This window comes from Saimiri boliviensis, chromosome 12 (assembly GCF_048565385.1).
Source record: "Saimiri boliviensis isolate mSaiBol1 chromosome 12, mSaiBol1.pri, whole genome shotgun sequence".
Classification (NCBI taxonomy): domain Eukaryota; kingdom Metazoa; phylum Chordata; class Mammalia; order Primates; family Cebidae; genus Saimiri; species Saimiri boliviensis.
The window spans coordinates 95,022,086-95,040,847 of NC_133460.1; the positions used below are offsets into that span (position 1 = coordinate 95,022,086).

General features: G+C 49.1%; 1 protein-coding gene across 1 annotated transcript; it reads left to right on the plus strand.

Moving 5' to 3' along the window:
- Positions 1-203: 203 nt before the first annotated feature.
- DUSP5 (dual specificity phosphatase 5) lies at positions 204-14,682 on the plus strand. The gene is made up of 4 exons (XM_039465359.2): positions 204-760; positions 4,994-5,133; positions 9,497-9,716; positions 13,167-14,682. The coding sequence occupies exons 1-4, from the start codon at positions 382-384 to the stop codon at positions 13,571-13,573; spliced, it is 1,146 nt and encodes a 381-aa protein (XP_039321293.1). The 5' UTR covers positions 204-381; the 3' UTR covers positions 13,574-14,682.
- The last annotated feature ends 4,080 nt before the right edge of the window (positions 14,683-18,762 follow it).

The window sequence follows — 18,762 nt, forward strand, 5'->3', positions numbered from 1 at the left end:
GGAGGAAAGCAAGGAGGCGCCTTCCACTTCCTCTCGCGCTGACTAACCCTGGCGCCCACCCCGCGCGTCCCGACGCCCCGCCCCCGGCAGGGCGTGGCCACGGCCCTAGGGGCGGGGAAACACCCATATTTGGCCTTATATGGGCAGTCGCGTCACGGGCGCCACTCATTCACATAAAACGCTCCGCGGCCGGCGGAATCCCCGGCTTCTGGGGCTGCGAGCTGCCAGCCTGGGTGTCCAGCGCCCGGGGCGGGAACGCGGAGTTGCGCCGCCGCTCGGGCGCGGGGCGAGTCGCCCTCCCGTGCCTCGCCCGCAGGCACCCTGGCCGTGGGCATCCGCGGGGCGCGCGGCGCGGGGCCGCTGGGCGGCGGCGGCGGCGGCATGAAGGTCACGTCGCTCGACGGGCGCCAGCTGCGCAAGATGCTTCGCAAGGAGGCGGCGGCGCGCTGCGTGGTGCTCGACTGCCGGCCCTACCTGGCCTTCGCCGCCTCGAGCGTGCGCGGCTCGCTCAACGTCAACCTCAACTCGGTGGTGCTGCGGCGGGCACGGGGCGGCACGGTGTCGGCGCGCTACGTGCTGCCCGACGAGGCGGCGCGCGCGCGGCTCCTGCAGGAGGGCGGTGGCGGCGTGGCGGCCGTGGTGGTGCTGGACCAGGGCAGCCGCCACTGGCAGAAGCTGCGAGAGGAGAGCGCCGCGCGCGTCGTGCTCACGTCGCTGCTCGCCTGCCTGCCCGCTGGCCCGCGGGTCTACTTCCTCAAAGGTGAGCGCGCGGGTCCCTGCCACACTCGCCCCTCCCGCGCTCCCGGGTGCCCTCCCTGCGCCGGGGCGCCCTCCTGTACACCCCGGGACCGAGAGAGTCACCACCTGCCGGAGTCTGCACCCTGGGGCTTGACGTGCGCCTGGGAGGGCACCGCAAACGTCCGCGCTCCGAGCTCCCCCTTCTCCACTCGCGTTCCTCGAAAGCGCCTGGCAGCCGGTCTGTCCGCTGGGCTGGGTGGAGTTGGTTATGCTGCGGGGGCTGCTGCTGCTTAGCAGTTCGGGGGCCGTCGGCTCGTGCTGGCCTCGGGGCCCCATTTCCAGACGCGAGCTTCGCAGCCGTCGCTGGGGTCAGGGCTCGGGGCCTTCCTGATAGACTGATCTGGCGGGATCAGCAGGTCGCGACCCCCTCCCCCTGGCGTGGCGCCGCGGGGTCCCCCTTCGTGTCGCCTAGCAGTACGTTAGGCCGGTTCTTCACCGACCCCTCTTGCCTTTTTGACCTGACGAGTCCCTTCCCTTCCTTTCCATTTCATTTTATTGCTTTTTATTGTTTCCCTCCGGCCTCTTCTCCCCTCCTGGGTCTTTCTCTAGCTCATTTGGAGCTCACACCCTTCCCACCCTCTTTTTACCTCCCCCCTCCTCCACCCCAGGATTATCCCTGGGACCCTTCCTGAGCTGAACCTACAGCCGGCCAGCCAGGAAATAGAGGTGCGCGAGGGCAAGGTGGTGTGGAGATTCTGCGGCCTTTGATTTGACACCTCCTGGAGCTACCGCCACAGGCCTGCCCATTTCACCTGCTGGGAAGATAACTTCGGCTTCTAGTGGGTGGGTGGGTGATTGACTCTGAAAAGTCCGAAGCATTGGTTGTGCTGGGTCACTTCCTATGACTGCTCCTGCTTTGTATTTGAGTCCTTTGTAACCTCAAATGACACCCGGGGAGACCTGACCCACATGCAGAGATGAGGGCTTAGCCCCAGCAGGGCCCCAAGGCCGTGCCAGCCCTGGCGTGGACACCTTGGGATTCAACAGTGATGGGGATCAGAGCTCGGTGCAGGGAGCCGGCGCCGAGAGTTAAGAGCGTGTTTTAAAGCCATGTAACTTGAGTTTCACACACTACGGGTCAGGAAGATTCTGGAGACAGTTCCTCTCGCTGCTAGCACCTCCTGCAGACTGTCTCCTGTTGATTTCCTGTTGGAGAGATAACAGAGGTAGATGGTAATCGTCCTTCTTCTGGCAGCCTAGCCCTCAGGGGATGGAGAGGTGGCCTTCTGACTGCCGAGGTTTCAGCGTGGCTCCTGATTTCTTTCTCTTCCTAGTATAGTTTTTGTCTCCTGTTCTTAGGAAAAGTTTCTGCCTCCTCAGAAGCAAGCAAAGGGGTTCCAGGAGACCCTGGTCCCCGCTCTGTTCCCCATGCTTCTCTAAGCGGCCCCGCTGACAGTTTAGAAGTTATTGCCACAAAGTAGGCAGTTCTGTAGACTCAAATCTCAGGAAAACTGTGTTAAAATGTTTTTTAAAAGAAGGTAACATACACAGGTACAAATTTGAACAGCATGAAGGCTGTGTGATGAGAAGCAGGTCTTCAGCACAGCTTAGAAACCAGTTCTGCTCCCCACAGACAGTTGTCAACTATTTCTTGCTTACCTTTAGATAACTTTTCATAAATATCTTAGATTGATTTCGTATGGTCCCTGTCCTGCCTCTTGTACCTGCCTAGATCTTGGACATTTGTCCGTATCTGACCATACATGTCTGTTTTATGTTTAACTGGTCTCCTGTAATGGCCATTAGGTTGCTTCCGGCCTCACTGTTCAAGCAGTGCTGTAGATCTCCTTGTCCATGTGCTCCTGTGTGTGCTGTCTTTCAGTAAATCATGAGAATTGCCAGGTAGAGTTTTGTGCATTTAAAATTTCAGTTGAAATTGCCTACCCTTAGAACATTACTAAACTTTAAATTGTTGCCAGAGAAAATTTTTATTTCTTAACTAATGTGCAGATAGGAGTTCAGGTTTTAATTTGATGGCATCTCAGATCTTGGAGGGGGACAATGCCTTTTTACACTTTCCATAATCCCCTGTCCCCAAACAACCACTAAAATGAAATAGTGATGACTGAATTGTGTGATCAGTGCTCATTTATATATAGTGTCCATGCTCTCTCTGTTCCTGGTAATGTGGTGGTGATTGAAAGCAGACTCACTCCAAAAGAAGGCTGAAATAGCTCTAAGAATTGCCGTGGCTTTTGCAACTCAAATGAGGCACCAGAGAGGAATGTTCTGTCTCTCCACACCTCTGATGGGAGTGGGTGAAAGATTGAGACCATCTAATCTGGAGGATTCCTCTGAATCCCAGCTTCAAGAGGCAGGGCCCTGTTTATCTGTCCCTCAGCTAAACTGAGACTCCATTGTCCTGCCTTATTTTGTCAACAGCAGGCAGGATCCAGCCCACACCCAGAGCTCCTATCTGTCCTGATAGCCAACTCTGAAGTGATCTATTTAAAGCCAAAAGATGGGGTAGCCTGAAAATTCCTCTTCCCCAAGCCTCATCATGAAGTTTGGGAGGGCCCAGGTCATTCTTAACTCCAAATTCCCATCCAAAATCCTTGTCTCCTGGAACGCATAATGTTGAGATCCAGGCACAGGAAGTGATTAGGTGGTTTATTAGGGATACCTCTTCCGAGGATGCTGTGGGTCAGGTCAGTGTGAGTCTGCGCCATTCTCTCTGACTGCTGGAAGGGAAGGGGCTCCGGGGCTATAGCGGAGCATGGGAAGCTAAGCTACCTATACCAACACTTTGCACCTCTGCTGTGGCCTCCCGCTGTGGTGGGGGAGCATGGTCATTGAGGAGGACCAGGAGCTCATGGGCAGGTGCAATGGGCTGGCAATGGGCTGTTTGTGAGGTGACCACAGGGGAGATTTGGGTGTACAAAGTGGGGGAGGGGCAGTTCCAGCGAGCTGAGAGGAAGCAGTAATGGCAAGATGACTCATTCTAGGAATTGGCTGCAGCTTCTGGGAGGGAGTTGGAGACTGCCTTGTAATCCATTAACCATTTGTCTACTGCAGGGCTTTTAAAAGCCGGCATCACAACACCCAAAGTCAGAGGAGAAAAGGGGGGTTCTTTGGAAAATTTGTGGTCTCAGAATGAATGTTTAATGGATTTAACTCCAAGTGAATTCTCTGGGCCAGAAGCAGACAGAAGTGGGCTTTCTGGAGGCCCTAGGAAATGCCTCAGGTTGCTCTGGGTTAGCAGCAAAGGAGTTTCCCAAGCAAGGCTAGCCTGTTCACCCGGCAGCCCTCAGCATTCAGAGGGTTCCAAGGCCGGTTTTTAATTTGGTTCTTCCCCACTCAGTCTAGTCTAATGGGCCCAAGAAGGCTTACTTTTATATGTGCTAGTTTCTGTGACTTGCTCAGAGGGTCGTTTTTACCTTAATCCATTTGGAGAGGTATAAATGTAATATTAAGGATTCTGAGTCATACATGCCGTAAGCTGACTTATTGATGGGGGTGTGCAGGAGGAGTAAGGGAGAACTAAGGAAAGTGGGGATAATTAGAAGGTAGGGTGGTCAGGAAGTGGAAAGAGATAGTTTTTGCTCATGAGGGCTGAGAATTAAATTCAGAAGTCCTCATTGTTTCAGTTGGTTTAGAAGGTAATTAAATGGATTGATGACTCCAAACTGGACCTAGAAAGGACTGTCAGCAGTGTTCTTAGCACCTTGGGAGTGAGAGGCAGTGAGTCTGTTTTACTGCCCTGAGTTGAAACCTCTTATCAGCCCCCATTTCCTTATGAATGGAGAAGGTTCCAACTAGAATCCTGCTTAGAGCAGATGGGCTGGGGAAGAAGCCACTTTGGGAGCCTGTCTTTCCGCCAATTAATGAAATTTTGCATAATCACACCTTTTTTTAGATAAACAAGAGAAAATAGCCTTTGTTTTCTGGAGAGATTTGGTTAATATTTGCCAGATGCTAGATATTTTCTTTGACAGTTTAAGTTGCTTCTGATAGACACAAAAAGTTAATCATTGCCTCGGATCGAGTTCTTTTTAGAGGTTTGTGTGTGCGTATAGCCCCTTTCTGGTCTAAATTTGTTTGCTGGTTTTGCTCAATTTTTAATGACCAGAATCTATATTGGCTTAATTTTTTTAAACTATGTAACATCGAGTGTATTGATTATCTATTGGTATTTTCCGACAGCATGAGGAATTGCTGCTTATCATCTGTCTCACCTTTTTGTTTGTTTTTGTAGGGGGATATGAGACCTTCTACTCAGAATATCCCGAGTGTTGCGTGGATGTAAAACCCATTTCACAAGAGATGATTGAGAGTGAGCGAGCCCTCATCAGCCAGTGTGGAAAACCAGTCAGCTACAGGCCAGCTTATGACCAGGTACGTGATGGAGAAGAGGTATCCTGAGTGGTATTCTGGGCTCCTGTCTCCCTTCCTTCCTTAGCACCTGACTGTTCTCTCCCCACTCAGCAACGATGCTTAGTTCTTTTGTGGATCAGGGTGTTGGCAAAATCCCTTGGCTTTAGGGAGCCTCTGTTGCTTGCCAGTTTGAGTTTCCATCCAAGAGTAAATGGGCTTCCTTCCAGCAAACAAGCTGACAAGAGCAAACCAGCCACAGGATGCTTGGCAGCTTCTGGGGAAAGGGGAAGTGAAAGATACATTATTGTCATCTGGCTTCGGAGGTTCACAGAAGCTTTGAAATACTGGTCTAGGTTTCCCTGAAGACATTTCAGAGCTGACTTTCAGGCTTCCTGTGTTGCTTTTCTTTGTAATTGTCCAGGCTCTGCAGTTTCTGCAAACCATCCCAGTACCTGTCAAGGTGTGTCTTGCTGCTATGTTTAACTGAAACTGGTGTGGGGGAGTGCTGTAGAGAAAGTCCTGTTTGGGTGGCTAAGTAGCCTCCTCTAGGTGGTTCTTAGGCTTACAGTTCTATAGATACTGAAACCAAAGGAAATCAGAAGATACTAGAGGGCTGCACGTTTCTGTAAACTAGTGGGTTTTGTTTTTCTTCAAAAAATGAATGCTTTGCGGTAACTCACTAAAGGGAAAAATAAAGTGGAAGGGGGTTACCTAGCACCACCAGGAAGATGAAAAAGCTGGTGAGAATCCAAATCTGGCAGAAAACAGAGATCACAACCTGCGTACCCATTTTACAGAAGGGAAGACAAGTGTTCTGTTGACAAGTGAGATGATTGATTTTTCAGAGTCCTGTGGCTGGTTCAAGGCAGCATGAGGCTCGGAACCCGTTTCTCTCAGCTCCCTGTTCTGGTTATTTTAGGACCTTCTTCTGTTTTCCCTATGGCCTCTAAGCTAGACACCTGACCTGGTGGGAGTAACCTTTCAAACTTTTCACATAAACCAAGAACATATCCAAATGATACGAAGAAAGATTTCTAGGTGCTAAAATGCCAGCTCCCTGCCATGAGCAAAACCCTGTCCCTGGGGATAAACTTCGAAGTAAAGCCAGGTGACCTTTTCTTGAATGGGCTCTTTGGTCAGGAAGCCTATTAGCTTGTCCAGATGCCAGGGTTAGGATTTTGTTTGTTTTCCTTTATTAAACATCCTTATAGTGTATGACCAACCCGTGGCTTTCAAGCTGTGGACATCCGGCCTGGCTAGATTTCTACTTTTGTTTGTTTGTTTGGGTTGTGTTTCCCCCCCCCATTTCTCAGAAAGTGAAAGAGAAATAAGAGTTGGCAGAATGTTGCGAAAGCACATCACGTTTTTGGCGAAGTGAGGGGTGAGAAGGCCCTGATGTGTCTTCAGGATTCATCTGGGGAACCCCCTAATGCTACTTCTTAGAAACGCTTCTGCATTAGAGCACCAGGTGAGGACATGTTAACCTGTGGGGTTTCTGAAGGCCTTTGGTTTCTTCCTCTTGGTCTAAACAGAAGTTCAAAAAGGGAAAGAAATGTAGTTTCAGGGGCGTGCTGGGCTGAGTTCCAAAAGAAATTGGATGGGATCCCAGGTCCGGCGTATCCGCAATTTCCAGGCACTCGGGAGAGGAAGAGATCTTGAGTCAACCATCCAGCCTGCTCCTTAGAGGGCAAGCCAGTTAGTGCCTATTGGTGGGGACCCATAAGTCATCAGTGGCCACATGAACCTGTACTTGGAACTCTGACTCCTTTTCAAAGAACTTTCTACTACCTCTGCTGTTTTCCTGGTTTCTAGCTGGTGGTGATGTTATGCCCAGGGACTGGGTCCAGCTCAGGCCAGGACCAGACCTGCATGGATTGCTTAAAACCCTGTGTCTTCCCCAGGGAGGGAAGCCATGTTCTGTTCATTCTTCAATCTCGATGACAATGACAGCTATGTAATGTGCCAGGTTTTAATACGTTCATTATCCCATTTACACCTTACCAATTAGCCAGAGAGGATAGGTATCATCCCCAGTTTAGAGATAAAGGGTCATAGGTTAAGGAAGCTGTCCAAGATCACATCAGGTAGTAAGTATGGAGCCCTGAAACTTAACCAAGAGCTCTGCGGTCTGACACCCAAACCCAGGTTCTTAACCGCTGTACCACATTGCCACCAGGAAGGCTACTCTGTACACATAGAAATTTGGGGAGGTTTCGAGGAGGGGATGCAGATGGACATTTTATCTCTAGAGGAACAGAGGAAAGAAAGGAATTTTTTCCTTCCTGTCTACCTGAAATACTTGCTTTCTCATATTGATCACTATTGAAATGGAGTCAAGACGAGGCCTTGTATCTTATGCCGAGCAGTTCTGGGTTTCACTCAGCTTTGCCACTGACTAGCTCTGACTTGGACAAGTTATTTAATGCATCTGAGCCTGAAGTTGCCCATCTGTAAAATGGGAATAACCTACCTTACAGATTTTGTTGTGAAATTGGTATGATGTAGGTGCATCTAAAGTGTTAAGCCCAGAGGCCAGCCATAGTTGATGCTGATAAAAATACCACCAGTTGTTATTATTATCTTTGTAAAATCCTCTGTAATTTTCTTCCAAGTGACTGAACTGGCCTTTGCTTAAACACTTGACTTCTCAGGAAACGAAAAGCTAATGCCGGGTGCGGGGTAAATTGAGAATTGCCTGTGTCTGGCCCCTGTCCCATGCACCCTTCCCTGTTATGGATCTGACTGAGAGTTTCCATTCCGCTCTTATTCCAGGACAGGAAATGGAAACACAGGAAGCAGATGGTTGGCATGGGAAAGGCTCCCAAAGACACAGCCACTGTCACCGTGTTTCCCTCTCAGTCTCTAAGGGCTCCCATTTTTCTTTCTTTTTTTTTTTTTTTGAGACGGGAGTCTCACTCTGTCGCCCAGGCTGGAGTGCAGTGGCACGATCTCGGCTCACTGCAACCTCCACTTTCCGGGTTCAAGTCATTCTCCTGCTTCAGCCTCCCTAGTAGCTGGGACTGCAGATGTGTACCACCATACCCAGTTAAATTTTTTTGTATTTTTAGTAGAGATGGGGTTTCACCCATGTTAGCCAGGGTGGTCTTGATATCCTGACCTTGTGATCTGCCCACCTCAGGTTCCCAAAGTGCTGGGATTACAGGTGTAAGCTACCACACCCTGCCGGGCTCCCATTTTGCCAACCATCACTTGTTTTTCTTGCCACCTTTAGAGCACTGTAAAGAGACAGCCAGGGTCTAATTAGCAGTTCATTTTAGCTTTGCCTCAAGGTGAATGGTTTCTGGTTCCCCCCTTGACTAGAAACTGGGGTGTGGGTACCCTCCCAAAAGGGTGGCTCTGTAAGCAGGTCTCACCAGCATCCCCAACAAAACCCTGTGTGAAGAAGGTCAGAGGCGGGGGAAGTCCCTGTGCTTGTGGCCTGACAATATTTTTTATCTAAAGATTCTGGGTAGGTAGTGGTTATTTTCATTTCTAAGAAGCATACTTTTTTGTGGGGGTGGAGGTGCATTTTAACATCTCTAAAACTTGGATGCATCTTAGGATCAACAGTGTCTTAGGTTTGATGAAACATGCTGTATAGGCTAGACTTGGTGGCTCACCTGTAATCCCAGCACTTTGGAAGGCTGAGGTGGGAAGATTGCTTGAGGCCAGGAGTTTAAGACCATTCTGGGCAACATAGCAATAACTCATCTCTACAAAAAAAATTAAAAATTAGGCAGGCATGGTGGTGCATGTCTGTAGCCCCAGCTACGTGGGAGGCTGAGACGGTAGGATCTCTTGAGCCTAGGAATTCAAGATTACAGTGAGCTATGATTGTGCCACTGTACTCCAGCCTGGGTGACAGAGCAAGACCCTGTCTTTCCAAAAAGGAAAAGAAAATAGGCTATAGAAAATGTCAAGGCTGTAAAGGAGGACACACACCATGTGAGTCCTGCTCCATTTTATCTATACGGAAAGCGAGACTGTCCCAAGGCAAAGGGGCTTGCCGTGGTACTCTCAGGGCAGCTGTAACTTCAACACAGGCCTGTCAATTTTTCCCATGATGCCACATGGCTTCTCATCCTTGTCAGTGCAGGAAGGCCGCCGGCATTTCCTGCCTCCTTGATATGTGCCAAAAATCCACACATCTTTGCTGTGTGGATGTTGCTGTCATTGAGGCAGTCACACAAGGTAGAGAGTTGGCCAGGATGGAGGTACCACCCACACTCAGTTGAAAACTGCCCTGGCTCTGAACTCTCTCTACTTGGAAACCAGAAAGGGAACTGCCCATCTTAAGAAACAAATAGGTCAGGGTTGTTTTTTCCTCTCTCAAATGAACAAGCTAATTCAATATTTCCTGATTATCATTTGTCCCTGCCTCCAGGGTGGCCCAGTTGAAATCCTTCCCTTCCTCTACCTTGGAAGTGCCTACCATGCATCCAAATGCGAGTTCCTCGCCAACCTGCACATCACAGCCCTGCTGAATGTCTCCCGACGGACCTCCGAGGCCTGCACAACCCACCTACACTACAAATGGATCCCTGTGGAAGACAGCCACACAGCTGACATTAGCTCCCACTTTCAAGAAGCAATAGACTTCATTGGTAGGTTTAGCCATTCCCCCTGTTATTTTGGGAGTCCCACTGGGGCATGTGTTCTTGACTTTTGATGTCCTGTGGAGGCCACCTTCACTGAAAGACAAGTGTCTTGTATATGCAGCTACCAAGAGTTGGAGCCAACATGGGATAAGCCCCCAAAAAGGTAGAAGGGAGGATTTAAGTTGCTATTAATAGGAGCTTTAATTTTCAAGATAAATGAATGAATCTAATTTTATGGCAGTACTCACTGCCGATCTTGGGATTGTTTCTAGCTGGGCAGGAGCTGAGTGCATCCCTGCGTAATGCTCCACACGAGGAAAGTTGGGGGAAGAACCTCCCTAACCATGCTTCTACGTAGGTTGGGTTTATTTTTAAAACCAAACAGAAGGATTCAGAGAGCACTACTTATGCACTGAGCCCCAAGGGCCCCCAGCAGCTCTCTGTACTTTTGGCGAACAGCTTTGGGGCAATTTGTTTTGCATTTTCAGCTAATTTTGGATTAAAGATAGCACTTGACTCAGGCTCCGTGCCGTATGCACACAAAAATTGGCATCTTTTGCATGCTTTCTTCATTCTTGTAAGGCTGTTATTATCATTTATTCCATTGCATAGACCTGAAAACCAAAGCCTTGGCCTCTGGTCCCTCTGCCAGTAAAGGGCTGTGGCCTTAGGGTTTCCAGGTACTCTGTGTGGCCTGGATTGTTCTCCCATTTGGCATCTTCTCCCCTATCCAGCTTTTTAGCAGGCTGGCCTGACTTTTGTCTGTCTCAAATTTGCAAGTACCACTCCCTAACCTTCTGGTCATGCCCCGCTTTCCAGCGCCTATTTTCTTCTTTGACATAGGTAGTTGTTGAAACTGGTGCATGATTTTCCTATATCTTGTTCCAAGGGATGTTGGAGGAAGAAAGGCAGGTGTTAAGCACGGTGCTAATTACTTAGTCCAGGTAGCAATTAAAGGCCCCCCTTGAGCCACATGGTGGCCCTCTGAGCACCGCACAATTTCTGCTCCTCAGGAAACCCTGACGAGAAACTCATCAGAGGCAAAAGGCTGAGCCTGTCCTGCTTGTCCCCTGAGCCTCTGGGCTGAGATGATTCCTTTGGAGTCTGAAAGGCAGCCAAAATGATGGTTCAGGGTGGGAAACCCTTGACTTGTTCTCCCTGTCCTTGGGAATGCCTTGCCCTTCTCAGGCTGCTATTTAATTACCTAAGTAGCTACTTCATGAGGTCATGAAACCCGCCCCCATCCAGTTCTCAGAACCCTGCCTCCCTATCCTGTGTGTGTATTGTGTCTATGTACACACAATCCAAAAACCCACAGTATTTTGAAAGCACAGGATCCTTTTTCCCAAACTCCTTGCGATGCTAGTGGAAGGAGAGACTGGGCCTGCCCAGTGAGCCATGTGCTGAATATACAGTCACCCCTTCCAAGGGAAGAGGGCCATGCGGAAGGCAGGCCCTGAGGTGTCGAGTGGGCTCCAGAGGCAATGCACTCTGGACCTTTGCATTCTTGGATGTGGCACTAGGCCAGTTAAAAGCTAAACTTCCAAGGAAGCCAGCAGAGGAGCGAAGGTGAATAGGAGTCACGACCCTATAATTCTAGGGACTTTGGGTCTCCCCTTTGAACTAATTTACGGAGACTGTTTTGTTGTTTCTTTTGATTCAGACTGAATTGGAGGACACCTCTATTGAACTGCTTTAGGGTATCCTGTGGGGTTTTTGTTCAAATGGGGAAACTCCTCCCTGATGCCTGAGAAATTTTACCTTTCAGATCTTGCAGATTGATTTGCATACTTTGACCTTGGGCAGGGAAGTAGAGGATGGTAAGGGGAATGACTTTTTTTTTTCCCTTGGCCCTTCAAAATCTTAAATATTGTTGTGTACTGTGGCCTGCATAGTGCATCTAACTTCCTGTGATATAATTGTTTCCTCACTAGCAAGAGAGGGAATCAGAAAGACTATTTTTTGTGGATTTGATGTGTACATATCTTTAACATTTTATCCCTTCCCATTTTTAACAGTTGTAGCTGATTTTCTGGGGGCGGGGCTGAGGTGTAGAGCAGGAAGGGAGGCATCCTCGCCTTTTTGTCATATTGAGCTAAAGAATGCTAACTGATGGTGGTAGCTTTATAGCAGTGACTCCCATTGTTGAGCAAGATGGAATTTGTGAAAGCCATTTATATCCTCCGTCTAGTAGGCGTCACTTAGCAAGGGCTATAATTAGTGGCCGGCACTATTTATTGTGTGTTTGCTGGTGAGAACCCTGGGAGCTGAGCCAGGCATCCTGCCCTGGCACAGCAGGAAAGGGTGCCCGGAGAGGCTGGAAGGCCTCTGCCAGGATCAGGTTAGGTTGTTACCCTTAGAATCAGACCTGGAGAGGCCAGAGTTGCTTCTTCAAGTCAGCCTTTGAGTCTGGGATGCTCTCCTTAGAAAAATGTGCGTCGCTGGCTTGACGCAGTGGTTCACACCTGTAATCCCAGCACTTTGGGAGGCCAAGGCGGGCGGATCACGAGGTCAGGAGATCGAGACCATCCTGGTTAACATGGTGAAACCCCATCTCTACTAAAAATACCAAAAACTAGCCCAGCGTGGTGGTGCCTGTAGTCCCAGCTACTAATAAAGCTGAGGCAGGAGAATCACTTGAACCCGGGAGGCAGAGGTTGCAGTGAGCTGAGATCATGCCACTGCACTCCAGCCTGGGAGACAGAGAGAGACTGGCTCAAAAAAGAAAAGACAAAAAAGGAAAAAGAAAAATGTGCGTGGCCAATAAAAATGTGCACAATTTTAAGGATTTTCCAATGCCCTCTTGAAACCATCAGTGGAGGCTGAGCACGGTGGCTCACGCCTATAATCTCAGCACTTTGGGAGGCCAAAGCAGTGGATTACCTGAGGTCAGGAGTTCAAGACCAGCCTGACCAACATAGTGAAACTCCGTCTCTACTAAAAATATTTTAAAGATTAGCCGGGCCTGGTGGTGGATGCCTGTAATCCCAGCTACTCGGGAGGCTGAGGCAGGAGAATTGCTTGAACCCAGGAGGCGGAGGGTTCAGTGAGCCAAGATTGCGCCACTGCACTCCAGCCTGGGCAACAAAAACGAAACTCCATCTCAAAAAAAAAAAAAAAAACCATCAGTGGAACCTAAGTTAAAATGGCATCACCAAGAAGGGACTTCTCCAGGTCCATGGCCTCCAGAGGCCGAATCTGCAAGTATCCTGAGGAACTGTGAAGCCGCTGTAAGGAATATAAAAGATCCTACTTGGGGATGTTTTGCTGTGACCCCAAAAGCTGTCTTCCTACCAGTGGGGATGAAAGACTGGCAGAAGTGTAGCGTAGGGCCACAGATCTTAGGCAGACACAACAGTTTCCTATCTAGGTCACTCCAGTGTTTGATTCTCATGTTTTGCCATTGCCCTTAGATTCCAATCCCAACTCACTCCCACCATCTTTTCTTCCTTCCAGACTGTGTCAGGGAAAAGGGAGGCAAGGTCCTGGTCCACTGTGAGGCTGGGATCTCCCGTTCACCCACCATCTGCATGGCTTACCTCATGAAGACCAAGCAGTTCCGCCTGAAGGAGGCCTTCGATTACATCAAGCAGAGGAGGGGTATGGTCTCACCCAACTTTGGCTTCATGGGCCAGCTCCTGCAGTACGAATCTGAGATCCTGCCCTCCACGCCCAACCCCCAGCCTCCCTCCTGCCAAGGGGAGGCAGCAGACTCTTCATTGATAGGCCATTTGCAGACACTGAGCCCTGACACGCAGGGTGCCTACTGCACATTTCCTGCCTCGGTGCTGGCGCCGGTGCCCACCCACTCGACAGTCTCGGAGCTCAGCAGGAGCCCTGTGGCCACGGCCACATCCTGCTAAAACTGGGATGGAGGAACCAGCCCAGCCCCAAGAGCAACTGTGATTTTTGGTTTTAAGACTCGGACATTTCATACCTGTGCAATACTGAAGACCTCATTCTGTCATGCTGCCCCAGTGAGACAGTGAGTGGTCACCAGGCTTGCAAATGAACTTCAGACGGACCTCGGGGTAGGTTCTCGGGACTGAAGGAAGGCCAAGCCATTAGGGGAGCACAGCATGTGCTTACTACTGTACTTCCAGACTCCCTTCCCTCTTGGGACTGCCCAGTCCTTGCACCTCAAAGTTCGCCTTTTCATTTCAAGCATAAGGCAATAAATACCTGCAGCAACATGGGAGAAAGAAGTTGCTGGACCAGGAGAAAAGGCAGTTACGAAGCCAATTCATTTTGAAGGAAGCACAATTTCCACCTTATTTTTTGAACTTTGGCAGTTTCAATGTCTGTCTCCGTTGCTTCAGGGCATAAGCTGATCACCGTCTAGTTGGGAAAGTAACCCTACAGGGTTTGTCGGGACATGATCAGTATCCTGATTTGAAGCCTGAAATGTTTTTAGATACCCTCTTGGGTCCAATGAGGCAGTTGGTTGAAGTAGCAAGATGCTGGCTTTTCTGGTTGTTTTTTTTTTTTTGGCCGTGGGTTCTTCACTGACCTTGGACTTTGGCATGATTCTTACGCATACTTGAACTTGTCTCATTCCACCTCTTCTCAGAGCAACTCTTCATTTGAGAAAAGAGTTTTTCAGATCATAGACCAAAAATAGTCATCCCCTCGAGGTGGTGGCAGTAGATGCCTGGGGGAGAAGGGTACTTGCTGTGTATCCTGGGTCAGTGGTGCTGAGCACTGGTGTCCTCAGCTTCCTGTCCTTCTGTGTGCTTATGTCTCTTGTGACAGTTGTTTTCCTCCCTGCCCCTGGAGGTTGTCTTCAAGCTGTGGACTTCTGGGATTTACAGATTTTGCAATGTGGTACTACTTTTTTTTTTTTTTGGTCTGTTGGTTATTTCTCCAGGGGAAAAGGCAATAATTTTCTAAAACCCATGTGAATGTGAAGAAAAGCAGTATGTTGATGGTTGTTGTTTTTTATAGTGTAAAATAAAAATAGTAAAAGGAAAAAGCACTTCTTCATGTTGTTGGTAAATTGGGATAAGGTAGGAATACCTTTGGGTGGGGACCCAGCCTGCTTCACTGGGATTTATTTCTAAATGAACCACAGGGTGATGGTGGTGGAGGTGCAGCTATCGGTGTGACGATACAGAATGTTGCTTCCCAACTGAGAGTTTCCCTAAGCTCACTTGTAAGAGGAGTCCTTAGTGCAGGCCTCACAGGGAGGTGATCAGAGTATCTGCCCACTCAGGGCCCTTCACTCCCATCACAGTAGGCAAAAAGCTCTACTTGAACCTCAGATTCCTCAGCTGTGAAATGAGTGAACTGAGTTAGATGATCCCAAGAGTCCCTTAAATCATAAGGCCCTTGGTTCCAGTAAACCTGAGTGCCAAGCTTGTGGCCAGCCTCCTCCCTCCAGCGCCTGGCACATGGCAGACTCAGAAAAGGCTGGGTAAGTGGCCAAGGGATGGAGAAGGGAATGAGATGAAAGTTTGCCTTGCCTGCCTGCCCAAACCCCTCTTTCCAGCAGCTAATTCTAGATAATTCCCCAGAAGTTCCAAGGTAAATCCCTCAACTAGTGGGTTTAAATCCAAGGCTGAATCGACTTGCTTTGTGAGTAATTTCCTCTGCGTAGGTGGAGGAAGGAAGGGGCAATTGTCACCTTCTCCCCATGATTGGCTCTGCCTGGGCTCCAGCCTAACTCCTGGGGCCTGTTCCTAATCTGAGGGAACAGGGAGCTGGTTGGGGTTTATGCCATCCCAGTCAGCTGATACCTAACATGGAGATTCCATCCATACTTCTCAATGCTGGAGGGTCCAAAGGGCATTCAGCTCCCCCAGTGTGCCCTGTGTCAACAGATAGCGAGATGGCTGCCGAGCAGAGGCAGCCCTGCTCCCTAAACTACTCACCTCAAAGGCTTTGCCTGAGGGCTTTCTCTCCACCTGCCTTTCCTTTCCCCAGCCCTCCTTTCAGAGGTTCCTTGGAAAGTCCACAGATGAGAACGTCACCCAGGATCAGAATGCTGAATTTCTTTCAGACCACTCCACTCATCTGCGTAACCAAATAGCCTCCACAGTGAAGAGCACCAGACTAGGTGGTGAGAGGTTCTGGGTTCTAGCCCTTGCCCTGCCCCCAACTCTCCAGTGCTTTAGAGCTAACCTCCAACCTCTACAGACCAGATTTCTCCAAGGCTCAGTCTAGCTGGTGCCTAATCCCTGTTGGTGTCTCATTTCTGAGCCTCTGACCAGCACTACGGTGTGTCCCTGAAGCCTGCCCATTGTGTGGGCCTGTGCAGGTGCTGAGTGGCTGAAGGAACCTTGAGTAGGGAAAGCCAGGGAGTAGGAAGCTGGATGCAGGCTGGGGTGATGTGCTAAGCTCATCCCACTTGCTGACATTTGCTTTATTTCATTAAAGTCTTTCTCTGAAGGGTGAGTAAGTCCTCTAAATCAGGCATATGAGGATTGCTCATCGGTGGGTGAGTCACTGGAGGGTAAGCCAAGTGAAGCCCCACAGCTGGGGACGGTTCTAGAACCCTCACTCCACTTAATAGTCCCTTCATTAATTACATCTCCATTCTTGCCAAGACCAACTCTACACTGGCTTCCAGTGCCAGGTGGGGATTTCAAGCTGATGGTGTTTAGATCCTTCGTCCCCAGGTTTTGAGAAACACCTCTGTCGGTCTCCAAGCATCATCACGTGTAGAGATGAGTTTGGGAGGCGCTAGATGTTAGTTCTTTCTTTCCCAGCTGTACCTGTGGGCAGGCCCCCTCAGATCCACCCTAGCTAATAAGCTAGGCCTGATGGGGCAGGAGTTGTGTGAGCAGCCTCTACCCAGGATCCAGTGAACTGGCAGGAGCCCTGGGTACCCGTGGATCTTCACTGTGTGAGGACCTCAGAAAAATGCCTCCCCGATTTCAGTACTCTGAACAGGTCTATCTCTTAGAGTTGCTGGTAGTTTTTCTTCTGGACACCATAAAGCTCATGACTACCCCTGTTTCCCTTACTTGCTAAGGCCACCAGGCAGCTCAGAACTAAATTCTTAGCCCACTTCTGGCAGTTTTGTATGAACTTAACATGAATATCTGGTATTGATTCCACCCTGTTTCCTTTAAATTTTCCCATCTTTATTTTTCTTTTACTTCCATTTCCTCAGCATCCTTAAAAAGAACAGCAAAACTTTTACACCCTCTTTAAAGATTAAATAGACTCCAGTGCATTTATAGAATGAAGTAGGGTATAAATACATATAGAGAGTAGGCTGGGCATCCTCAGTGCTGCTGTTCTCCATCTCACCCTGAAGGGCTCATCCGTAAGACGGGGTTCCTGTACCTTTCCAGTGAGTCTGTCAGGTTGTCTCTTATTTCTGAAATAGATTCTGTCCAGAGCCCAAACCTCATAGCTGGGGCCCTGGATCCTTGCCTCAAAATCACTGGAACTGCCCTCTACTTTCAGCCATGTGTTCTGCTTCCAGTACCTTTCTATGGAGAGTGCTGGCACTGATGGACAGATGTTCAAAGCTGTGGCTCACGCCCTCTGACCCCTAACCACTGGATGGGATGGAAGGGACTCCCATGCTTAAATAACCATCACCCTTCCATCCATTTGGCAATCAGCCCCTGCTAGCACCTGGGATTCAGGAGAAAACAGCCCCACCTTCATGGGTTCATGAGTACTGATGACTGTTCACCAGGCTTTCCATCCTAGCCTGGAGCCAGCCTCCTTAGTTGGACCAATGTCCTTAGCCCCACACAATCACCTTCTCCAGCTCCTCTCTTCTAGCCTCCAGCTCCATCCTCTCCTACCTGTGGTTCAGCACAACCTCATACCCAAGCTCCTCAGATATGCCAGCCTGTGTTATGGCTGTGTTACCTGTGCTAACAATCCACACCCTACACAGCCCATCCCTTAGTCTCTCTTGCATTATTCATTAACTTTCTTATGAATACCCACCCCCACCTCCCACCTCAGAGTTCAAAAAGAAATGAGCTCTTATCGAGCCATAGCATTTTTTGGGCTATTTGGTTAGCATTAAAAATGTTTATAAAGCACCTACTGTGTGCCATAGACCACTCTCAACACACAGGCATTGTCTCTAATTCTCATCACAGCCTTGTATAAATGTTTTTATATCTCATTTACAGATGCACAAACTGAGCCTCAGAGATACTAAGTAACTTGTCCAAAGTCATGTAGCTACTTAATTGATCTTGTACCTCTCTGAACACCTGGGGTATATCATAGGTACTTCTGTCCATTGGGCTTTTGTTTGCAAGGAAGTCTCCTCAGTCTACATTAAGGAAAACGGTTTGTGGATAAATGCAAATGGCATTGAATGCCTAGTTACACTACATTCCATCCACATTCACTTTCTGATTATCCCTTAAACATGCCAACTTCCCTTCTGCCTCAGGACCTTTGCACATGCTGGTCCCTCTGACTGGAACCTTTCTCCTATAAATTCACCCTCCAACTGGTTAACTCATACTGGTTTTTCCCCTTTCAGTTCAAACTTCACCTTCCCAGGGAAGCCCTCCCAGACTAGGTCAGATGTCTCTGTTGGAACTCTCAAAGCTCTCTATATCTTTTCTTCATATTTCATCGAAGTTTAAAAAGTATTCATTTCTCTGTGATTATTTTATTAATGTCATCTCCTTCAGACTAGAAGCACCAGGAGAACACAGATTACACTGCATTTCAAGAGTAACCAAACAGGGTCGGACTTATCCTAGGTGTTCAATGAGTACTGGTTGAGCAAAGGAGTGAATAAGTGGCAAACGGAATGAAACGCTGGTCAGAAGCAGAAGCTGTTCTCTCCGTCTCTCTCAGAGCCCCTACTGACCCTCCAGACATGCTAGCTCCTTTATCCCGGGCCTATTTCCCATTCTTCCCCAGTCATGGAGGAAGCAGATTCCTAGCCTTAGCTAATTACTGCTACCTCATTGGTCAGAGGCCATGGTACTACCTCACCTCATTGGTCACTGGTCAGCCTACAGCTGGGCTGCCCTTGGGTCAGGTGCCCACCCTGGGACCAATCGGTTTCCTCTAAGTTCAGAGACCTGGCTGGCTCAGACCTGAAACTCGAGTGTTCCAT

Excerpts from the sequence above, each read along its gene's own strand:
- DUSP5 (XM_039465359.2), top strand. The coding sequence starts at position 382 with ATGAAGGTCACGTCGCTCGACGGGCGCCAGCTGCGCAAGATGCTTCGC. Across the intron at positions 761-4,993 it reads GCGGGTCTACTTCCTCAAAG|GGGGATATGAGACCTTCTAC; the intron begins GTGAGCGCGCGG and ends TTGTTTTTGTAG. Across the intron at positions 9,717-13,166 it reads AGAAGCAATAGACTTCATTG|ACTGTGTCAGGGAAAAGGGA; the intron begins GTAGGTTTAGCC and ends TCTTCCTTCCAG.